Raw genomic sequence first — 22,263 nt, 5'->3', positions numbered from 1 at the left:
CCCTTAATCTCTCCTTCTGTATAGTGCTTTTCATTTCCCTGCTTATCATAGAATCTTCCCCACTCAACTCCTCTTCAAAAACATTTACAACCTGTTATAAACCTCCCAATTTTTAGTCCCTGGAACTGATGGTACACCTAGCAGGTAAAACACATAATGTTCTTTACACTGAATGGAGATGAATGTTGGCCACAGGAGTACCCACGTCCAATATTAGTGGATAATGCTAACTCTCTCCAGAATAGGGGACCACTATGCACTCCCGCCTACAGCGTCACAGCCTTCCCAACTTGGTATTCTCAACAGGCATAGTTTTTGCCAAACTGACAAGACTAAAATGGTAACAGGATATGGTTTTAATCAGCATTACTTGGTCAATATAGAGGTTGTTTCATGAGGCTTACTACATGCCTGTATCTTATGTTTCAAAATGTTTTAAAAATACATGTTTTCAAGCATGTGACATTTTATGCTTTTTACCACAATTTTTAAAAAAATAAAGGAAGAAAAAGGAAAGGAAAATGGAAATGGGTACATAAAAATATCTACTTCTACATCTTACTTTTCCATTTTTTCTAACTGTAGACTGGCTTATATTATATTAAACTTACTACTTTATTTCTCAATTTAAATGTAGTTAGATTTGTCAGTCTTCTGTTTTACACTTAATGCCTATAAGAACAACATGTTTTTGCATTCACTACTTCCCACATTTAGGCAACAACTGCCTTATGTTTTATGTGTGCGGTCTTTTTGGAACTTTCATATGTGGTATGGGTGTTATTTTACAAACCATAGACTTACCAGAGCTTCAATATACACTGACCAGAGTCCAGGTATGTTGAGTTCATTTTAGGGTTTCTGTTGGGTTCCTCCCAACCAGGGTTACTTGTCTGAATTCTCACAACTATTCTTTGTTCTTTGCTCTGTGGTACTAGGGATCACAGCCAGCACCACGGGCAGAATAAACAGTGTTCTACCATTCAGCTACACTTCCTGCCCTGGAGCTACAACTGAATCCTGAGTGGGCAAGTCCACCAATTTGTAGCTGGTGAGGTAGCTCAGCAGATAAAGGTGTTTGCTGACATCTACATGGTGAAGAGGACAACTGACTCCTGCAAGCTGTCCTCTGACTACCATATGCACACCACGGCACACATGTGCACACACATGCATAACATTCGCACACATACAATAAATAAGTGTACGTTTAAAAATTGAACTTCCTGACCATTCCTGGACCACTGCTCATTCTTTTAAAAAAATGTGTATAATTAGATTGTTAGACTGAAGTATTCAAGCATGTAGAATTATCTTATAATGGTATCACATGAGGCATTTAGATAATGTGGAGAAAATGTGACATCCTGTTGATAGTAAACCTTATGTAGAAAAGTCAGCTTACAAGTTAAATCCTACAAATAAGCTTTTATCATTTGCTTTAGAAAGATAACACAGGCAATAAAAATGTCTTTAATATATATTTTATATTTTTTGCTATTCAATGAACAGTTAAAATTGTTTTCAGTTAGTTATAACTAGAGATGGAATTAATCTTAACATATTATGTGTAAAATACTGTTTATCCCTCTTATTTTAACAACATGCTTATGGATATATTTTTAGCTGCAGCAGGTCAATCATCTACAAATAGTGAGTCCTGTTTCTTCCTTCTCAGCACTGTTCTCTAATGGGTGCTATATGTAGGAATTGCACGGGATGTCCTGGCCTTCCTTATTCTTTGCTTTCATGAAAGTGTTTTTTATAGGCTTAATGAATGAAATGATAGGCAAATGAAGAAATATATGTTTCTAAGTAGGAAAAGCATAGTACTTATCCAAATCTAAGTAAGCCCCCAGACATTAAACAACAAAAATAAAAAACAAGCCTTAGCTGGACATTCCAGCTGCTAAACAGGTAGAGACAGGACAATTCCAAGATCATGGCCTGCCTGGGTTACAGGATGAATTCGGGTTCTGCCTGGGCGACCTGGCTCAAGAAACAAGGTAAAAAAGAGACGGAGCATACTCTGCCATTGCTGGCACCTGCCTCCCACAAGCAAAGCCCTGGGTTCAATCTGCAATGCAGATGGTGACTGCCATGAATGTGGGAGGTAACCCAAAAAGAGACGAGCTTTCAGACTGATTGCCGATTTGCTGTTTGATTCCATGCACGTTAAACAACCACACACAGGAAAAACCTGATAGGGAGAAATCTGAACACTCACAACAAGCATAGGCAGCACAATCTTTTCATGTTTTCTGTTTTAAAAATATTTTCTTATCATGTTTTAAAAGAAAAAAAAAAAAAAAAAAAAAAAAAAAAAAGAGCTGTGACCTGAATGAGAATGATCCTCACAGACTAAATATATTTGAGTATTTCATCCAGTTGGTGGACTATTTGAGAAAGATTAGGAAGTATGGTCTGATTCAAGGTGTGTCAGTGGGGACTGAGTTTTGAGGTTTCAAAGGCCTCACACCATTCCCAGCGTGTGTCTCTGCAACACCCAACCTTTTACTCTTGATTGGTCCTTCATCCCACTCTCATGGACTGTAAACCTCTGAAACTGTAAATCCAATTAAACACTTTCTTTTATAACTTGCCTTTGTCACGGTGTTTTATCATACCATGTAGGTAACAGAGTAGAAGTTCTCAGACAGAAGTTGGTACCGGGAGGAGCTGTTGCTATGGCGGGCCTGACTTTGCTATGGCGTATTTGGGACTTGAATAGGAAAGTGGCTGAACACTGTAAGTAGGGCTTGATGGGCCATCCTGGCAGGAGTGGAAGACGACTGTGCAAAGAGCAGTGTGGACTATGGAGGAGGCCGGGCTCAAGCTGTTCCAGAAAAGAATGTTAGCAACTGGGCTAGAGACTATTCTCATGGTATTTTTGACAAAGAATGTGACTGTTCTTTACCCTTGTCCTAATAATTTCCTTGAGGATAAACTGAAAAGTAATGGACTAATTTATTTGGTGGCAATTTCAAGAAAGCCTAATACTGACTCTGTGGCATGGTTGTTAATAATCACTCTTATGTGGGTCTACAATGAAAAAGTACAAGTGGGGTAAAATAGATATGCAAAATAGACAGTTTAAAAGAGCATTAGAAAATTTAATGTTGGGGCCAAGGCTGTGCTAGAAGACGTGAGGACACAAAGGTGAGGCCTGATCAGAAATGGAGTAAAGAGAGTGGTGCCCTCAGGGTAATACTCCACACAGCTAAACTCCCAATTTATAAGGAAAGCCTTAGACATTTTCTGCCCCTAAGAGGCAACAACAAATCACAGCTGCTATGTGAGTCAAGGACGCCAGGGCTCACCCTAAGTTGGTAGTCAAACCTGGATGTGCCATGCATGTGGTTCTGGCTTTAGAGTCGTGAAGGATATATTAGTAAAAGGATTGTGGAATCTTCCTCTGTGATGAAGGAGAGCCAGTAAATCCAGGTATATGGCCGGAGACTCTGCATGTAGACCCTGAGAGGTCATTGCATGAAACTAGAACGTGAAGTCTGGATTGCACAGGAGCCTCCAAGATGTTATAAGTATGCATACAAAGAGTGGAACCAGCCTGAGACAGAGGTGTGCTGCAGTCAGCAAAGCTGGAAGGGCAGAGCCATCTAAGCCTTTTAACATCAGACATGGAGCTAAAGGGTTCAGAGTTTGTCCTGCTGAGTCTCAGTTTTAATTTGGTCCAGTATTTCCTCACTATGCCCTTTCCTAACTTTGGTATGGTCTGTGCCACTGTAGGTTGGAAGTATATAAATCGCTTTTTCATTTTACAGGGATTACAAGTAACGGATTTCCTTGAGTCTTAGAAGAGAATGTTGAATCTGTGAAAGACTATGAGGGCTTTTGAGGATGGGCTAAATGTATTTTGACAGGGCCACAAGTCTATAGAGTAGAACATGGTGGTTTGAATAAGAATGGACTCCACAGGCTCATATATTTGACTGCTTGGCCCACAGTTGGGGAACAGTTTGGAAAGTATTAGGAGGTGTGGACTTTTTGGAGGAAGTGTGTCATTACGGGTTGGCTTTCGGGTTAAAAAAAAAACTTACATCATTCATTCAGCTATCTCTTTCTCTCTTTGCCTTGTGGCTGTGGATCAGATGTGAGCCTTCAGCTGTTCCTTTACTCTGTCATCATGGACTCTAACCCTCTGAAACTGTAAGCTCAATTATATGTTTTATAAGTTGCCTTGGCCATGCTGTTTTATCACAGCAATAGAAAAGTAACTAAGACATGAAATAAGGAAAGGCAGCAAAGAGAGCTGAGTGTTTTCTCAGCCACACTGACGTTCTGTGGAATGCATCTGGTCCTCTCCCAGTCTAGGTTTATTTATTTATGTTGTATCTACATGGAGACGAACTTGCATTTCTTAAAAAGATTTGTTTATTTTTATTTTGTGACAGTTTTGCTTCTCTCTGTGTGTGTGTGTTTGTATGTGTGTGTGCATGTGTGTATATGTGTGTGCCTGCCTATTGCCTGTGGAGTGTGGACATCAGAACAGGGTGTCAGAGTCCCTGAAATTGGAGTTACACATGTCTGTAAGCCTCTATGTGGGCATTGAAACTTGAACCTGGGTACTCTGAAAGAGCAGCAAGTGCTCTTAACCACTAACACACCTCTCCAGTCCCAAACTTGCATTATTATTATTATTGTTTTAAAAGCTAAGTGGAATATTTGGTGAGCACACACACACACACAAACCCCAACACCTCTCTCTCTCTCACACACACACACAAGGGAGTGGGGTAGGAAGGACTTAGTGTGATCAGCAATCTGTATCCTTTAGAACATTATGCTTTAAGACAATAAGAAACTAATGACATGGGGCACTGTAAAGGTCAAAGGCCCCCTCATGGGGCATATAAATTATTTCTGAACATATTCACTAATGAAGAGACAGTGATCTGTAGCTAGTTACAGTTTAATGCTTATCTTAGTCTCTTGAAGATGATATCCAAACCTTTAACTTGGCACTGACTTTGTCTTCCCACAGTTCATGGAATTCTCTTAACATTAGCTCCTTATTGGGATGACTAGGTTAGAAAGATACAATCTCAACCCAATTGTAGCCACCTTACCTCCTGGCCAGGGGAAATGAACCCAGAGAACAACAGAGATGAGAGCAGAGAAGAGGCACATTTTCATTGATGGTATAGAAGACCTAGATCAGTTTAGTTAGAACCAGAAGAACCTGCACCTTTCCAGTTATGAGACTCAACAAATACTCTTTCTGTTTAAACCAACTTCACTGGGCTTTTATCACCTACAACTGGACAGCCCCGAGAATCTGAATCCACACTACAAATTAGTTGAGCCTCTTTCTGTAGGAACCTGGGAATAAGCAGAGAAAGTCAGAAGTGGCTTTCAGTCCCAACACATCACTATCTAATCCTGGAGAGGACCTCAATATGAGCCCTGACGAGAGGACAGTACTTAAAAGACTAAGCTGGTTTAAGACTGAAGTTAGAATTCTTCTAAAGCAGTGAGGTGAAGTCAAGCACCTAGAACTTGGAAATGACAACAAGATTCCTGCCCTCTAGCTCAACAGGGTACAAAATATGACAGGCTATAAAGATTATAGTACAAGGGGCTAAAGAGATGGCTCAGTGGTTAAGAGCACTGACTGTTTTTCCCGAGGGCCGGGGTTCAATTCCCAGTACTCACATGACAGCTCACACCTGCCTGTAACCCCTTACACAGACATATGTGCATAAAATAAAAGTAAATTAAAAAAAAAGAATACAGTACAAACCCTGGCACAATGTAAGGTACTCAAATGTTAGTTATGTTTGCAATGAATACTATCGGAATCTCAACATGAATATAAAGACTCGGTATTGTACAAATTTATGTATTTTATATATATATATATGTATATGTATATATATATATGTACATATATATATATGTATATGTATATATGTATATATATATACATATATATATATATGTAATTAAAAACAACCTAAAAAGAATATTGACTAACATCCACTTCCCTAGGAATCTGGTAAGCACTGAGAGGAGAAAGAAAACAACGCACAGAACATTAGATGAACCAGGAGCCCACATAAAACCTCAACACAAATGCAGTGATCTCAAGTCCTCCGGGAGATACTGATGGCGACCTAGAGAAATAAGCAGATGCGGACTCACAGTGTCAGGAACATAGGGCAAGCCATAAAACTGCTCTTGTGTTTCCATGAGGATGTCTGTGGTTGACTTCTTCAGGGGATGCTGGCCATGGTAGATTTGATCCAGGGCGGCATAAAAGACCTAAGCAGACAGAAACCTCTGTTTAGCTTTGGTAGTCCATCCTGTATTTAAGATGTGGTCAGTCAAAGATGTCGTAAGTGCACCAGAATGGCAATTATGAACCACAGCCAAAAAGACTGAAAAACATAAATACGTGTTATTTGAGACATTCTCTGTACCACATATATAACCAGGCAAGTGCTTAAAGGGCTACTCTCAACCTTTCCATAATAAAGCTTGTTGTTCAGTTTTGAACCTTATCCATCATTAAACTTGTGGCCACAAAACTGGAATTATGCAGTTAAAATATGCATAAATAAATAAATAAATAAATAAATAAATAAATAAATAGGTAAATAGATAAATAAATAAATAAAATAAAAAGTCACAATTATAGCTTATGGTCCTTTGTATCTAACAAATGTTGTTTGGTTTCTTCCAGGATTCTGGCAGATCATAAATGAGAGGTGTGAAGTAGCCAGAATCCTAGTTTTGTATCTAGAGGTGAAAGAAACACTAAGTAGATACAGTTGAGTAGCAAAGGATGTAAAAAGCATTCTAGTGCATGTGTTGAGTACAGAAAAAACAAACCCTGATGCAGCTGTTGCAGGGTGTGGAGCCACAGCAGACCTCATATCTATGTTGGGAAGAACAAAAGGAAACAGATGCAGCAGCGGGGACCAGGGGGGACCACCCCGCACCCCTGAGCACAGGAAAGCAGCCATGAAAACGCAATAGAGTAAAGCACCAAAGGAAATTTGAACACAAAATCTACAGTTTAGAGAGTCCAGAGAACTAAGCTTTATATAGAAATCTAAAGAAGAGAGGAGGAGGTTTTCACCAACACATCTGACCTGAGTGCTTGAGAGTTACACAGCGTGAATTTACCTCACAAGAAAGTTGAAGCGTTTTACTTAAGGAGACAATCTGACATGCAGTTACACTGCTGAGGTGCATCTTTCTGGCTTAGAAACGGAATCTGTAGAGAATGTGCAGCTGCTGACTTAAAAGAAGTTAGATTAGTCTGGATAAAAGAAAATATGTAAATGACCTCTGGCCACTGGCTTCACCTACATATAATATTATGCTTGTGAATTATAAAGCAAAGCTAATAAGCCTTCCCTGGAAAAACACGGACATTTTATGAATATAAACATTATGTTCCTCTAGCTAGGAATCTAAACATAAAGCTAAATAGAGCTCTCTCAGTTCTGTCTTGAGTAGCAATGGATAACTATAATCAAAGAAGCTAAAGCCGGCAGTGACTACAAACTGAAGACTCATTCTAACCTGAATGAGGAGCCACACCCTTTTGTCCCTCTGTACGAACAAGTTGGAATTCAAGAGCTTTGTGCCTCTGGTTGTCTCTTAAACAATGTAAATGTGGACTTGCCTAAACACTTGGTCCCAGTTTGGTGGCACTGTTTAGGGAGATTTAGGTGTGGCCCTGTTGGAAGACATATGTCACTGGAAGCAGGCTTTGAGAATGTAAAGACTCCGTGTCATTTCTAGTTCCTTCTTGCTGCTTTGTGCTCCCAGCTTCCTGCTCCTCGCTGCTGTGCTTCTGCTCTTATCACTGCAACTGTAAGCCAAAACAAACCCTTTCTTCCATACTTGCTTTTGATCATGGTGTTTATCACAGCAAGAGAAGGGCAAATAGTACACACTGTTCAGCCAGCAGTTGCATTCCAGAAGCCAAAAACCTTAGCACCACATAAAAGTGCTCAGCCCTGTTAAGCAGTGCATGAAAAAAGGAGTTTCACAATTTCTAAAACACTGTCTACACCACCTCAGAACACAAAACAATTCCCTTCCTTTCTACTTGCTGGTCTGCAGCACACCAGTTAGAAGCAGGGTATAGCAGCTGCATCACCAGGAGTGGCTCCTCCTCTCAGGTTTATTCTTTTGCATAGGCAGGAAGGAACAGTTGGTTCCTGGTTTAAAATAAATTCACTGGAACAGATGTTCAAAGAGAAAGCTCCAAGAGATATCTAAGAGCAAATCCAAAGGCTTCAGTGCCAGGGGTGCACATGCTGTGATCTCAGCACTGAAAGGCAGAAGGATCACATTCAAGGCCAGCCTGGGCCATTTACTAAGACTATCAAAATCAAAACAAAGTTATAAAAGGACTTTCCCCAGGTAATGCTATTTAAAAAAAATTAACATTCATTTTTGATTGTATTCACATGCCACTGAATATGGTAAAGCGAGTGAAAATCCATGGCTGTGTCTATATAGCTATCCTCCTCACTGAAGAAGTATGGGATTGGAGCCAGAGCCTGTGCATGCTCTGGCACTACACTACCCCCCCGCTGGAAAACAAACCAAGATGCAACAAAAACAGAGCTCCTTTACTGCTTTCTAGGGACTGCACTGTTTTGGGGGGGAGGGGTTGGGTAGTAGGGAATTTTTTTGAAACTAAAAGCAACTAGCGAACAGTTTCTCTCTGAAAGGGTTAATTGGGTCATTACAGGGCGCTGCTGGGAGGAAAGGCGAGTGTGCAGGTGCTGCTGGTTACTATTAAGGCACACGGACAGGACACTGCCACAAACAATCTCAGTAACTACAAATATCTCAAGATCTGGTAGCAGACCTGGCATCCAGATGGCTCAGAAAATTGTCCTTGTCTTCATCTGGTAACCCAGGAAATTGTCTACAAATATTATCCTAAAACTAATGGTAATTACTGTTAAACTTCACAGGTAGGGCCACAATTTCTTTTTGAAAGACAGAAAATGAGTAGCAATACATATGGCTGGGTCTGAGCCCTAACTTGGTTCTGTAATCCTGCTAGCCTTTGATTTCCTTCATAAAAATGGGAAATGACCATATTTCATATTTCACATGCACCTCATACAGACAGTGTGAGAATTTCATGAATCAATTTTGGCCAAGTTCTTTGAACTGAGATGAAAGGTGTTCAGACACATAATTATTGTAATAAATGTGTAGCACTGGCAAGAATTTAAAATTGTGTGTATACATGGGATAATGACTGGAAAACGCTAGCATGAGGCATGCACACATACCTGAAGCTGCATTTCTGTGGCCGCACAAACCTTCTTAGATTCACAGAGACGAGACACCATAGCTTTTGGCAGTGGCTGCATAAAACAAAACAATATACGTATCAATAGACTGCTTAATAAGACACTACAACAAGTATACTTCAGAGCCAGGGAATTTAAAAATAACAGCAAGTGGGGAAAAATGAATGACAGATCTCATTATAGAGTGTAAAAATAACCTTTGAATATTTTAGTTGACAAGGCAACATGGCTGAAGACATTCCAGTTAATTTTAAGAAGGACTAACTGTCAAATAAGAGTTTGTACAAGAGAAAACAGGATTAGAGGGAGTGACGGTATTGGCACTGATCTTTCACATCTATTTAAACCCCAAAGGGAATACTTCTGCTCCTTTGTTTCCAGCAAGTGTGTTCAAGTGCTCGCTTAACTTTCAAGTGCACATAAATGACAAGGAGCCTAGAAGATTAAACTGTCGAGATAAGCACTAATCCGCACTGCCAGCCAGTGTTAAAGATGGACGGATACCCCCAAAATCAGTGTGAGGATGAACTTTGGTTCTTATTTCCCCAACTTGGAGGAATCAGAGAACCTGGGCATGGTTTTACTTAAGGTGTTCTCTATGATACTAATTAGGCCAGATCCTATGACACTTACACTCTTGGGGAAAAACGGGAATAATGTACCTGAAGTGAGTACTTTGCTCAGCCTTTAAAATAATTATTATGATATTTACTGAAGAAAGCTAAAATCCCTTCTATAGAGAAACACTTCATCTAAGAAGCCAGAGGCAGATGAGTGGGCAGTTTAACTATTGCAGTGTGGGCTCACTCATAGTTGCTACTATCCACATCCGCAGAGCAGAACCTGCCACATAAGACTCTGAAAGGCTCTGCTGATGGAACAAATAGCCCTAGTGATTCAGTGAAGTAAAAACTATAGCACAAACAACTCAGACACAAACATTCAGCCTTTTCTTCTCTTTCCACTTCCCCACTAGAGAAGCCAAACAGACTTCTGGGTAGAGCTGCCTTTCCTGCAACCTATTAAGGAGAAGATCCAGGGTAAGGAAGAATTGACTACAACCATAACGAAAAAAAAAGAGATCTTTGGGAATTCATAAAGACTATGGTAGAGAAAGTCAGGCGATACAGAATGTGAAAGTCCCTCATTCCTCCAGCTGGTAACACTGTCTGGGAAGCTTTCAGAAGGTGGGTGGAGCCTCAGTGGATCACCACTGGCAAGCCTGAGCCTTTAGATCCCAGCCCCTCTTGCTGTTCATCATTCTCTGCTTCCTGAGTGCAGAGGTAATGCAACCAACCAGCTTCCTGCTCTGCTGCTGTGTCATCCCTGCCATGATGATGGGACTCAGGCCAAAATAAGTCCTATTCCCCTTAAGTGACAGGAAAGTAAATAAGGAACTCACACTCATAACTGAGAGTAACACTGAGTTTAACAGCCCTTCAGCCTTCAGTCAGCTATCCAGTGGGTCACTCTCAGGGGCCAACATCCAGCAGGGTGATCAAGTACAAAGACAAGCCTTCTGCCCATGCAGATACCTCTGCTGTGGCTGTTCTCCCCTGTCTGAATGTTCCTTGGAACTCTGCCCTTTTGAGTTGACTGGTCAATAAGATCCCCAAATAAAACTGAAGACAGTCAAACCATCAGATGTACAAAAGCACAACACAGGAATAAAAGAAACATGACAGAAGCAAGTCTCCATTAACTGCTTTAGAAGAGCCAAACGCCCCAGTGACTCTATTCAAAAATAAGATACTTGGGAGGTTAAGTGCTAGGTGGGGATTTCAAAAGTTCCTAAGTGAAAATCACCAGTGACCTGAAAAAGGATCCAAGCAAACAGATGAATTAAATTCAAGTCAGCCATATAAACAAACAAAAAAAAAGTTAATCAAATGCCTGATAGAATCAGCATTATGGATGAAAAAGTTGGAAACAAAGAAATATTCAACAAGGAAACAGATTTTAAAGGAAAAATATCAAATAAACAAAACCCCTCAGAAATAAAAAAGAAAGAAAGAAAAGAATCAAATAAGTAATAGCAGAAAGTATTGCCGTAGACTCAACTAAACAGAAGAAAGAGTATCAGAAGTAGAGGACAAGGTCAAGAAAACACTCCACTTAAATAAAATAAAGTGTGAGTGGGGAAAACAAAGAACAAGTGTGACAGGAACATCCTAGGCCTTTGGAATATGATTAAGAGAGCACCCAAGAATAAGAATACATACGATGGAGGCCGCGAGATATAAAGGCACACAATACCTATTGAATGAGATGGTAGCAGAAAGCTCACACAAGAGGAATTTAAACCCTAAATAGACATAACAGAGAAGAACTTCTCCACGACACAGTACAGCCAAAGTGCCAAATGTGAAAAGGAACAGCATTGAACATTGTAAGGGAAAAGTACTGACTCACCCACAAAGCAAACTCATCAGAATAGCATGAGCTTTCACAGCAGCACTCTTAAAGTCCAGGAAAGCATGAGAAGACATAATGCAAACACTGAGCAGGCTGCTGCCAGCTGAAACTGCAGCATCTAGCAAAGCTCCCTTTGAAAATAGAAAAAGATGGCGGTCATATACTGTGCAGCTAGTATCTGCTTATCAGTGAGTGCATACCAGGCCTGTCTTTCTGCTTCTGGGTCACCTCACTCAGGATGGTCTCTTCTACTTCCATCCATTTGCCTGCAAGTTTCATGATTTCCTTGTTTTTTCATAGATGAATTGTGTAGACGTACCACGATTTCAGTATCCATTCCTCCACTGAGGAACATCAAGGTTGTTTCCAGATTCTGGCTATTACACATAGAGCTGCTAGGAACATAGTTGAGCAAATGTCCTTATTGAACGGTGGAACATCTTTTGGGATGTGCCCAGGAGTGGTATAACTGGATCCTGAGGTAGTGCTATTCCCGATTTTCTGAGAGAGCACCAGATTGATTTCCAAAGTGGTTGTACAAGTTTGTACTCCCAACAGCATTGGAGGAGGGTTCCCCTTTCTCCACATCCTCTCCAGCATGTGTTGTCTCTTGAGTTTTTGTTCTTAGCCATTCTGATAGGTGTAAGATAGAATCTCAGAGTTGTTTTGATTTGCATCTCCCTGATGAGTAAGAATATTAAGCATTTCTTTAAGTGTTTCTCTGCCATTTGATATTTCTCTGTTGAGAATTCTGTTTAGCTCTGTACTCCATTTTTTAATTGGATTATTTGGTTTGTTGGTGTCTAATTTCTTGAGTTTTTTTTCTTTTTTTATTATTATTAATTACACTTTATTCATTTTGTACCTCCCATAAGCCCCTCCCTCCTCCCCTCCCGACCCCACCCTTCCTCCCCTTTCTGCATGCATGCCCTCCCCAAGTCCACTGATAGGGGAGGTCTTCCTCTCCTTCTTTCTGATCTTAGACTATCAGTTCTCATCAGAAGTGGCTGCACTGTCATCTTCTGTGGCCTGGTAAGACTGCTCCCCCTTCAGGGGGAGGTGATCAAAGAGCAGGCCAATCAGATTATGTCAGAGGCAGTCCCTCTTCCCATTACTATGTAACCCACTTGGAAACTGAACTGCCATGGGCTACATCTGTGCAGGGGTTCTAGGTTATCTCCATGAATAGTCCTTGGTTGGAGTATGAGTCTCTGGAAAGTTCCCTGTGTTCAAATTTTCTTGTTCTGTTGCTCTCCTTGTGGAGTTCCTGTCCTCTCCAGCTCTTGCTTGAGTTCTTTATATAAGGTTGGTAAAGAACTTTTCCCAGTCTGTGGGCAGTCAATTTGTTCTATTGACAGTGTTCTTTGCTTTACAGAAGCTTTTCAGTTTCATGAGGTCCCATTTATTAATTGTAGATCTTAGAGCCTGAGCTGTTGGTGTTCTGTTCAGGAAACTGTCTCCTGTGCCAATAAGTTTGAGGCTCTTCCCTGTTTCTTCTTCCAACAGATTTAGTGTGTCTGGTTTTATGTTGAGATCTTTGATCCACTTGGATTATAATTTTGTGCAGGATGATAGATATGGGTCTATTTGCATTTTTCTACATGTGGACTTCCAGTTAGACCAGCACCATTTATTGAAGATGACATCTTTTTTTTTCTATTGTATGGTTTTGGCATCTTTGTAAAAAATCAGATGTCCATTGCTGTGTGGGTTTATTTCTGGGTCTTCTATTTGATCCCATGGATCTGAAAAGTCTGTTTCCATGCCAGCATCATGCAGATTTTATTACTGTTGTTCTATAGTACAGCTTGAGATCACGGATGGAGATACCGCCAGAAGACCTTTTATTGTATAGGACTGTTTTAGCTATTCTGGGTTTCTTGTTATTCTATATAAAGTTGAGAAGTTTTCTTTCAATGTCTGTAAAGAATTGTGTTGGTAATTTGATGGGAATTGCATTGAATCTGTAGATTGCTATTGGTAAAATGGCCATTTTTACTATGTTAATCCTTCTGAGCCATGAGCATGGGAGATCTTTCTATCTTCTGATATCTTCTTCAATTTCTTTCTTCAGAGATTTTAAGCTTTTTTTTCATACAAGTCTTTGACTTGCTTGGTTATAGAGTTATACCAAGATACTGGCCTGAAATTCTCTTTCTTTGTTGGGTCTTTGTGAGGTTTAGGTATCAAGGTGACTGTGGCTTCATAGAATGATTTTGGTAATATTCCTTCTGTTTCTGTTTTGAGAATAGTTTGATGAGTACTGGTGTTGGCTCTTCTTCGAAGGTTTGGTAGAATTCTGTGCTGAAACCATCTGGACCTAGACTTTTTCTGGATGGGAGGCGTCTGATGACTGCTTATATTTCCTTAGGGGATAGCGACCTATTTAATTTGTTTACCTGATCTTGATTCAACTTTGGTAAGTGGAATCTATCAAGAAAACTGTCTATTTCACTTAGATTTTCAAATTTTGTGGCGTATAGACTTTTGAAGTAAGACCTAATTATTCTTTGGATTTCCTCAGTATCTGTTGTTATGTCTACCTTTTCATTTCTGATTTTGTTGATTTAGATGGTGTCTCCCTACCCTTTACTTTGGCTAAGGGTTTATCTAGCTTGTTGATTTTCTTGGTTTTATTGATTCCTTTAATTATTCTCTTTGTACAAGAAACATATAGAACACCAAATGGGAACACCAGAAAAGAACTCCTTCCCCCAGGATGCATACTAATCAAAACACTAAATAAACAGAACAAAGAAATAATAGCAAAAGTTACAAGGAAAAAAAGACCAAGTAACATATAATGACAGGTCCATTCAAATAATGCTTGACTTTCCAATGAAACAGTGGTTCTTTTTTCTTTTTCTTTTTTTGAAAAAAAAAATTATTATTATTTTTTCTTCAAAATTTATTCATTATATATTCTGTTTGAAGCCTCTTCCCTCAACTCTCCCAGTCCCACCCTTCCTCCCTTCTCCCCTCATCCCCTTCCCCTAAGTCTGAGCCCAGCGTGTCCTGCAGAGACTGATGCACCAATGAAGGACCATGCATGGAGAGGACCTAGAGCCCCAATTCAGATGTGGCTGATCGGCAGCTCAGTCTCCATGTTGGTCTTTGAGGGAGGGGATCAGGGGCTGCCTCTATCATAAACTCAGTTAACTGCTCTTTGATCTCTCGCCTCTGATGATGTAGCCTTGCCAGGCCACAGAGGAAGAGGATCCAAGCAGTCCTGATGAGACTTAACAAGCTATGGGCAAATGGCAATAGTGGAGAACTCCCCATTTCCGTGGACTAAGGGAAGGAGATGAGGGGAAGAGAGAGGGAGGGTGAAACTGGGAAAGTTGAGGGAGGGGGCTTCAATCACTATATATAATTAATAAATTGTGAAGAAAAAAGTAAAAATTTAAAAAAAGAAAATAGAGAGGGATGGAGAGATGGCTCAGCGGTTAAGAGCTGGCTGCTCTTCTACAGGTCTTGAGTTAGATTCCCAGCAACCACATAGTGGCTTACAACCATCTATAATGAGATCTGGTGCCCTCTTCTGGCTTGCAGGTATACATGCAGACAGAACATTGTATACATAATAAATAAATTGAAAGAGAGAGAGAAAGGAAGGAAGAAGAGAGAGAAAGGACATTTCAAAACAAGCAAAAACGAAGGCAACTCATGGTAAACAAAGAAGCCAACACTGCAGAATATTTAAAGGAATATTATATAAAGGAGAGGAAGACAAGATCCAAGTGGTTCTGTCTTTAAGAAATATACCACAAAAGCAAAAACACCCACAGACTGAAAGCCAAATGTTGAAAACAGAAGGCAGAAACAAGCTGGCATGGCTATTCTTATATCTAACAAAGTCAAATTCACACTAAAACTAGAAAAGATAAAGGTAACTACAAATTAATTAGTGGAATAATTCATCAAGAAGCTCTAGCAGTTATAAATATCATGCACTGAATGTTGGGGCTCCTCATTTCATAAAACAAACGACAACAAAGATTAAATGCCAGAGGGTCTCTGATATTGCAATTGTAGGTGAATTCAAGACCCACCCTAATCTTCAGCAAGGCCATGCAACTGAAAGGTTAACATGAAAGTAGCAGAGTCAAATAGAGTCCATGGTTACCTACAGGATAGTCCACTCAACAGATGAAAATGCAATTCTCAGCAGCACACCAAACTCCTCTTAAAAAAATCCCTTTCTAGGTCAGAAAGCAAGTCTTAGTAATATAAAAGAATCAAATAATTTTGTGCATCTTTTCATAGCATAGTAGAATAAAACCAGAAATCAATAAATCAATAGTTAAAAAAAGAAAGAAAAAAAAAAAAACACAAAAAATAAAAAACACAAAAGTACCTGAGTAAGAACTGCACACTCTTAAATGATCACTTTTATTGAAGAAATTAAACAGTTCCTACAGTCAAATGAAAATGAAAGCACAACTTACCAGAGCCTTTGGGATCAACTAAGTCATTTCTAAAAGGAAAGTTCTTAGCTGTGAGCACTTAACTTAAAAAAAAAAAAAAAAGATTTCAAATACCCTAATCATGCGTATGTCAGGTCTTAGAAAACAGGAAGAGCAAGGGAAACTCAAAAGCAATGGGTAGCATAAAATCATGAAGATAAGAAATTAGAGACATGGAGACTAAAAGGACAATACATAGACCAATTCTCCCAATGAACACAGACATAAAAATTCCCAGTAGATTCCTGAAAATTGAATTTAAGAGTATATTAGGAAGATCATACACCATGGTCAAGTTTGTTTCATTCCATAGATGTAAGGCTGGTTCAACATGTGCAAATCACATATAAACACAAAAATCACATGATCATCCAAACAGATGCAGAAAATGCCGTTGACAAAAATGTTACATCCCTTTATGATAAAAGTCCTGAAAAACCTAGGAATAGAAGCAACAAACCTCTATCTGTAGCAAACATACAAAACAGGGGGAACTGAAAAGCATTGGCTCTAAAACCAGGAAACAGGGTGTTCACTCTCAGTGCTCACTCAAAATAATTATCTAAGTCTTAACTAGAACATATAAGAAGAGAAAGAACCAGGGGAAAAAAAAAGTAAAATCATCTCAAAGGACATTTCCAAAGGACAAAAATTCTTAGACTTGATAAACAATTTTAGCCATGTAGCAATATAGACAAAACAAGCAGCTTTTGTACTGGTTACAAGGCTGAGAGGGTACATTGCTTGCCACATAAACATGACAATCTGAGTTCAGATCTCCAACAGCCAGGTAATAAGCTGGGTTTGCCAGCACATACCTATAATCCCATTTTGGCCAATCAGTGAAAAGACTGATTTCAAAAACTAAGATAGACAACAATGGAACACACCACACAACAACCTCTGTCCTCCACACATATGCACATTCACACAGAAAGACACACACACAACCAGAGGAAGAAAGGGATGTTACATGCACATACCAAGCAGGGAAATGGGCCACATGCATACACGGGGAGGGGGGTCAGCAGGTTTTCTATGTATCAGTAATGAACTTGCTCTGAATGAAAGCAGAGGAAAATACCCCTTTTACAGTAGCTTCATACACACGTGGGCATGTATGCTCACAAGCCTAAAATAAACCAAACCAGACAAGCAAAAGCCCTTTACAAGAAATATGTAGTCAGCTTTAGCACAGAGGTGCTGAGAAAGGGGTGGCTGCCATCATTTACTGCTCCCTATGGTTTTATGGTTACTGGTAGAGGCCAATAAAACGTGGCTCATGAAATGCCTGCGTGCACACACACAGAGTCAATGCTGACAGCTATGTTACAGCTGGCTTTCCTCAGCTAGAATGTTATTTGGCCTCTCTTGTCTGATGTAGCAGTCATGGAGGGCTGGTCTGCTGGACTCGAGACACTACAAGGTTCTGGGGCTCAGAAAGAGCTGGAAAGTTAGTGAGCTCTTCCTGCAGTGACACTAGCCAAGCTTCCTACATAGTTAGAGGGTGTTTCAAAAGTAATGCATTGCTGACAGGAAGGCAACAAAGCTTGAGAAAGGATCAGGGGTTCAAATTATTAAAGGCATGCATGAAGACTCCTGCAATGCTTCGGCATGTATGACAAGACAGTGCACATCAGTACCACAGGCCAGCCTCCACAGTCTTAGCTAAGGGATAGTTCACTATACAACTGTCTGCTGACAGCCTGCCCTTCCTCTGATGGTACAGTAGTCAGTCAGAAGAAAACACAGAAATCTCAGCTCTCTGGGAACTTACACTTTAGCCCATCTTGGTATTAAAAAAAAATAGCTACTGAAAAACTAAACAGACAGTTTTTATTATTACAGTTCCCTTAGGCTCAAGGATTAAGCACAGGGTTTAACCCCAATTTCCTGTAGAATGTAAGCATCTGGCCTCTAAGTACTCAATTGTACTAACCACAGCAATACTCACATGCAAACTTCATCCCCTTTAAGCTCATTTATTAACTTCTGCACGTTAGTTTGATTAATGCCACTGTTCAATAAATGCATGGGCATTATGTCAATTTGTTAGGATCAAACTTTTATAAAGTAGCAGTTCAAGACTAGGTGGTCCTAACAGTGACAGCCTCCTAGTAGACACTGACAGATGGTGGGAACATGTGCAGAAGAGATCACAAGGAGTGAAAGGCAGAAGAGATCACATGAGAGACAGGCAGAAGAGATCACATGGAGAGAGACAGGCAGAAGAGAGCTCATAGAGAGATGGGCAGAAGAGATCACAAGGAGTGAAGGGCAGAAGAGATCACATGGAGATGACATGAAGAGACAGGCAGAAGAGAGCACATAAAGAGTCAAGGAAAAGGCCTGACTTCTTATAACAACCTGACACAGGAATTAATGAGAGTCTCTCAGAACCACAGTCATTTCTTCTAGGGTGGTAGTAAGAAGGTTCCAGCACCCCAACACTGCTATACTGGGGACCAAACTTCCAGCAAACAAACATTTGGGATACAATCCATTTCTAAATCACAGCAGACAATTTAGCCAGATTCCTCCATTCTCAAAACTGGATCCTCAATACCCTCTCATCAGCACCATTGACCAAGTGCCTGACCATTTTCACCCAACATTCTGTAAATCTGATTAACTAGAATATTCCTTAACATTTCCTACTAAAAAATAGTTTATCTACCAAACTCCCCAAGCTGGCCCTCTGCCATTTATAAGCCCATGTCCTCCTGTATTTGGAGATGATATGAACAGAATCTTCTCCTCCTATAAAATTCCACTACAGTTGGACCCTCTGAAGAAAGGTTGCCTTGATGGATTTTTTTATGATTTATTTATTTATTACGTATACAATGTTGTTGCATGTACACCTGAGAGCCAGAGGAGGGCACCAGTACTCATTATAGACGGTTGTGACCCACCATGTAGTTGCTGGGAATTGAACTCAGGACTTTTGGAAGAACAGCCAGTGCTCTTAACCTCTGAGCCATCTCTCCAACCCTTGATGGGTCTTTTTAAAGGAGTGTTTCTTTTTTTCTTTATAATATCAGATAAAATATCATCTTCTGCCCTCAAATATCATAATCCAGCTAACAGCATCACATGAGGGTGAAGATATGGAGCAGGTGATAGCTATGCCATTTCAAAATACAACCCACAATCAAAACATCCTGCTATCCAGTGACAATGCCATTCCCATACAAAGTTTTGTTTTGTTTTTAATTAATGTCGCAACAAGTTCTCCTCAAAAGTGTTAGTAGTGGAGATATACAACACACTGATTACCAGTATGTATTCAAGTATACAATTAGCATATAATTAATGGTTGGCAAGGGGGAAGTATGGAAAAATGTCAGTAGGAAAATGAGGTCAGAATTGAAGGTATGTAGGCACATAAAAACATAAAATTTCTCCTAATTCTACACTTTTTAATGGGTTGCTTAGAATAAACTTGTCTCTAAGCAACCCATTAGGCAAGAAAGTGGGAATCTCCCAGAGCACCATGAGATGACCAGATGCCCTCCTGGAAGACTCCAGCAAGGTCTAAAGGCTAAAGCTCCTCATCAGGACAGACGAACAGGTCTGACAGCAAAACTTGGCCTATATAGAGTATAAGCTGTGAAGTGATTTATCTTCTTAGAAAACTCAGCATACTTCATGAACGTGCAGAAATAGGAATGTGCTTAACTAAAGTGCAGCTGGCCAGAACTCTCTAAGTTTGTTTTAAAAGTAAAAATCTACAGTATTTAAAGCATTTTAATTTCTAACCACCCAGAAAATTCTGATCTTCAAAACATGTAATTCCAACATTCCAGATCAACAACCATAAATTTCTACTTGGCACACATTTTATCTGAGATAAGGAGTATCTTATCCACTTCTTTCAGAAAGCCAAAAGAAAAGACAAAATATAGTAAAAAGTTAAATTCTAGGGGCCAGCAAGATGGCTATGCAGATAAAAGGACCTGCTGCCAAATCTGATAACCTGAACTTGATCCCTGGGAGCACAGTGGAAGGAGAGAACTGACTCCTGCAGGCTGTCCTCCAACCTCTGCACAAGCACATACTCACACACACACCAAATCTTAACAATATAATAAAGTTTTCAATTCTAAATGTTTCATAGACAGTGTATCATTCCACCCTCCAAAATGACCTGTGTTGTTTGGGAAAGAGTGTTAGATAGTAGATGGTGGACCTGAGAGAGGAGTTGGGAGAGAAGGGCATATGAATATGACCAAAATGCATTGTATGCATGTATAAAACTTTCAATAAAATAAAAATATTTTAAGTAGGTTAGGCTGCTACATGTGACCTAAACTTTCACCCACCCTTTCAACTGCACAGTGGTAGAATCCAGGGAGCTCTGTTCCTGGTCCTGGCCTTGACCTGGTGCTCACTCACTGACTTTCAGGACTGAGTGGCCACTCCATCCAGGGTGGAAGAAATGGCAGCCAGAGCAGGTTCAGTTCATCAGTAGATTCACTCTTTTCCCTTTGCTAGACATTCCCAGACACCCTGGCTTCAGGAGCAAAGACTTGCTACAGGCCTATAACTATTCTCCAGGAGTATTTGTGGTGGTTTGAGTAAGGATGGCTCCCATAGACTCATGTGTTTGAATGTTTGGCCCATGGGGAGGGGCCCTATTAGGAGGTGTGGAGGAGTTGGGAGTATGTGTGGTTTTGTTGGAGGAAGTGTGTCACTGTAGGAGCAGGCTTTGAGGGCTTCTATGCTCAAGCTATGCCCAGTGTGGCACTCAGTCTCCTTTAGCTGTCTGTGGATGGATCAAAGTGTAGAACTCTCAGCTTCTTCTCCAGCACCATGTCTGCCTGCATGATGCCATGTTCCCTGCTATGATGGTAATGGACTAAAGCTCTAGTCTAAATATGAATTATAAGGATGATAATTATCCAACTTTATGAAGCCCAAAGAAAGTAAAGACCATGGCATGACAGCATCTGAGGAAAGACCTGATCCTGCTCCATACCTCCCTACCTAGAAATAGTAAATAATAATACATATACATATTTTCATATGTAACAAGATCCTTTGTATTTTTCTAAAATGTAATCTATTTTTATCACCATGATTTACAGTGTACATACATTATTAAATTTGACTAGAACAATATTTGAAGGTTTAAATACATTAATTTTCAATTTCTAAATGTTTATTTTAAAAAGTCAAGCATGACAAATCTGATGAATGGTGCTTTAATACATTAATAAAACAGTATTCAAATATAGACGGCAAAAGTACAGAAAACCCAGGGCACACAACCCTCCCAAATCCCCATGCAAGACTTACACTTCAATTTTTGTTAGGAAAGAAGTTAGCTGTCCATCAAAGATCTAAACCACAGAATTAAAGCTCAACAGAGACCAAATCCCAGATACAACACTTAGAAAACACACAATCTGCTCCAGCCCAGATGGCCTATCAGCAAACGTGAATCCAAATAAACCACAAAGACACAATACCAGGCAGCCCATGGAATCAGCTAAGAGGAGCAAAACGAGAACTTCTTGTGAGTTTTAGACTGCTAGGCCTGGTGGTGCACACCCACAAGAGCGTATGTTAACATCCACAAGGCTGGCAGGAGGACAGCCATGAGTTCAAAGCTACTTTGGACTAAATGTTGACTCCCAGGAAACTGTGCCACAAACAAACAAAAGAAAACAAAGCAAAATTTATGTACATTACTAAAAGGCCCTGCGTCAAAAGCAAAATCACAAAGGAAATTAACATCATAACTATTTTATACTACATCTATAGAATCTAGTTGAGGCAATGCATCATGAAATTTTTAGCAGATGACATTCAAATCTAAATGTGTATATTATGTAAGTTTAAACAATTAGCTAAATATCACTTCAGAATATCAGGGAAGCTGAGCATGATGGCACATGCCTTTATTCTCAGCACTTAGGAGACAGAGGGAGGTAGATCTCAATGAGTTCACAGCCAGACTGGCCTACATAGTAAGTTCAAAGAGCAATGAAAGCTATGTAATGAGACCCTGTTTTAGATAGATAGATAGATAGATAGATAGATAGATAGATAGATAGATAGATAGA

The 22,263-nt window shown here is 39.9% G+C and overlaps 1 protein-coding gene across 1 annotated transcript in view; it reads right to left on the bottom strand.

The window, feature by feature from the left end:
* Mipep (mitochondrial intermediate peptidase) overlaps positions 1–22,263 on the bottom strand; it is a 125,874-nt gene that overhangs the window by 56,068 nt on the left and 47,543 nt on the right. Inside the window, exons 15-16 of the mRNA XM_055617350.1 lie at positions 9,291–9,365; positions 6,163–6,282 (exon numbers count right to left, since the gene is read on the bottom strand). Of these exons, the coding sequence (XP_055473325.1) occupies positions 6,163–6,282; positions 9,291–9,365 (195 nt within the window). The remainder of the gene's footprint in view (positions 1–6,162; positions 6,283–9,290; positions 9,366–22,263) is intronic.

This window comes from Psammomys obesus, unplaced genomic scaffold (genome assembly GCF_907164565.1).
Source record: "Psammomys obesus unplaced genomic scaffold, mPsaObe1.curated_primary_1811, whole genome shotgun sequence".
NCBI lineage: Eukaryota > Metazoa > Chordata > Mammalia > Rodentia > Muridae > Psammomys > Psammomys obesus.
Note: the sequence above shows the minus strand (reverse complement) of the source record. Positions and strands in the feature narration are given on the sequence as shown.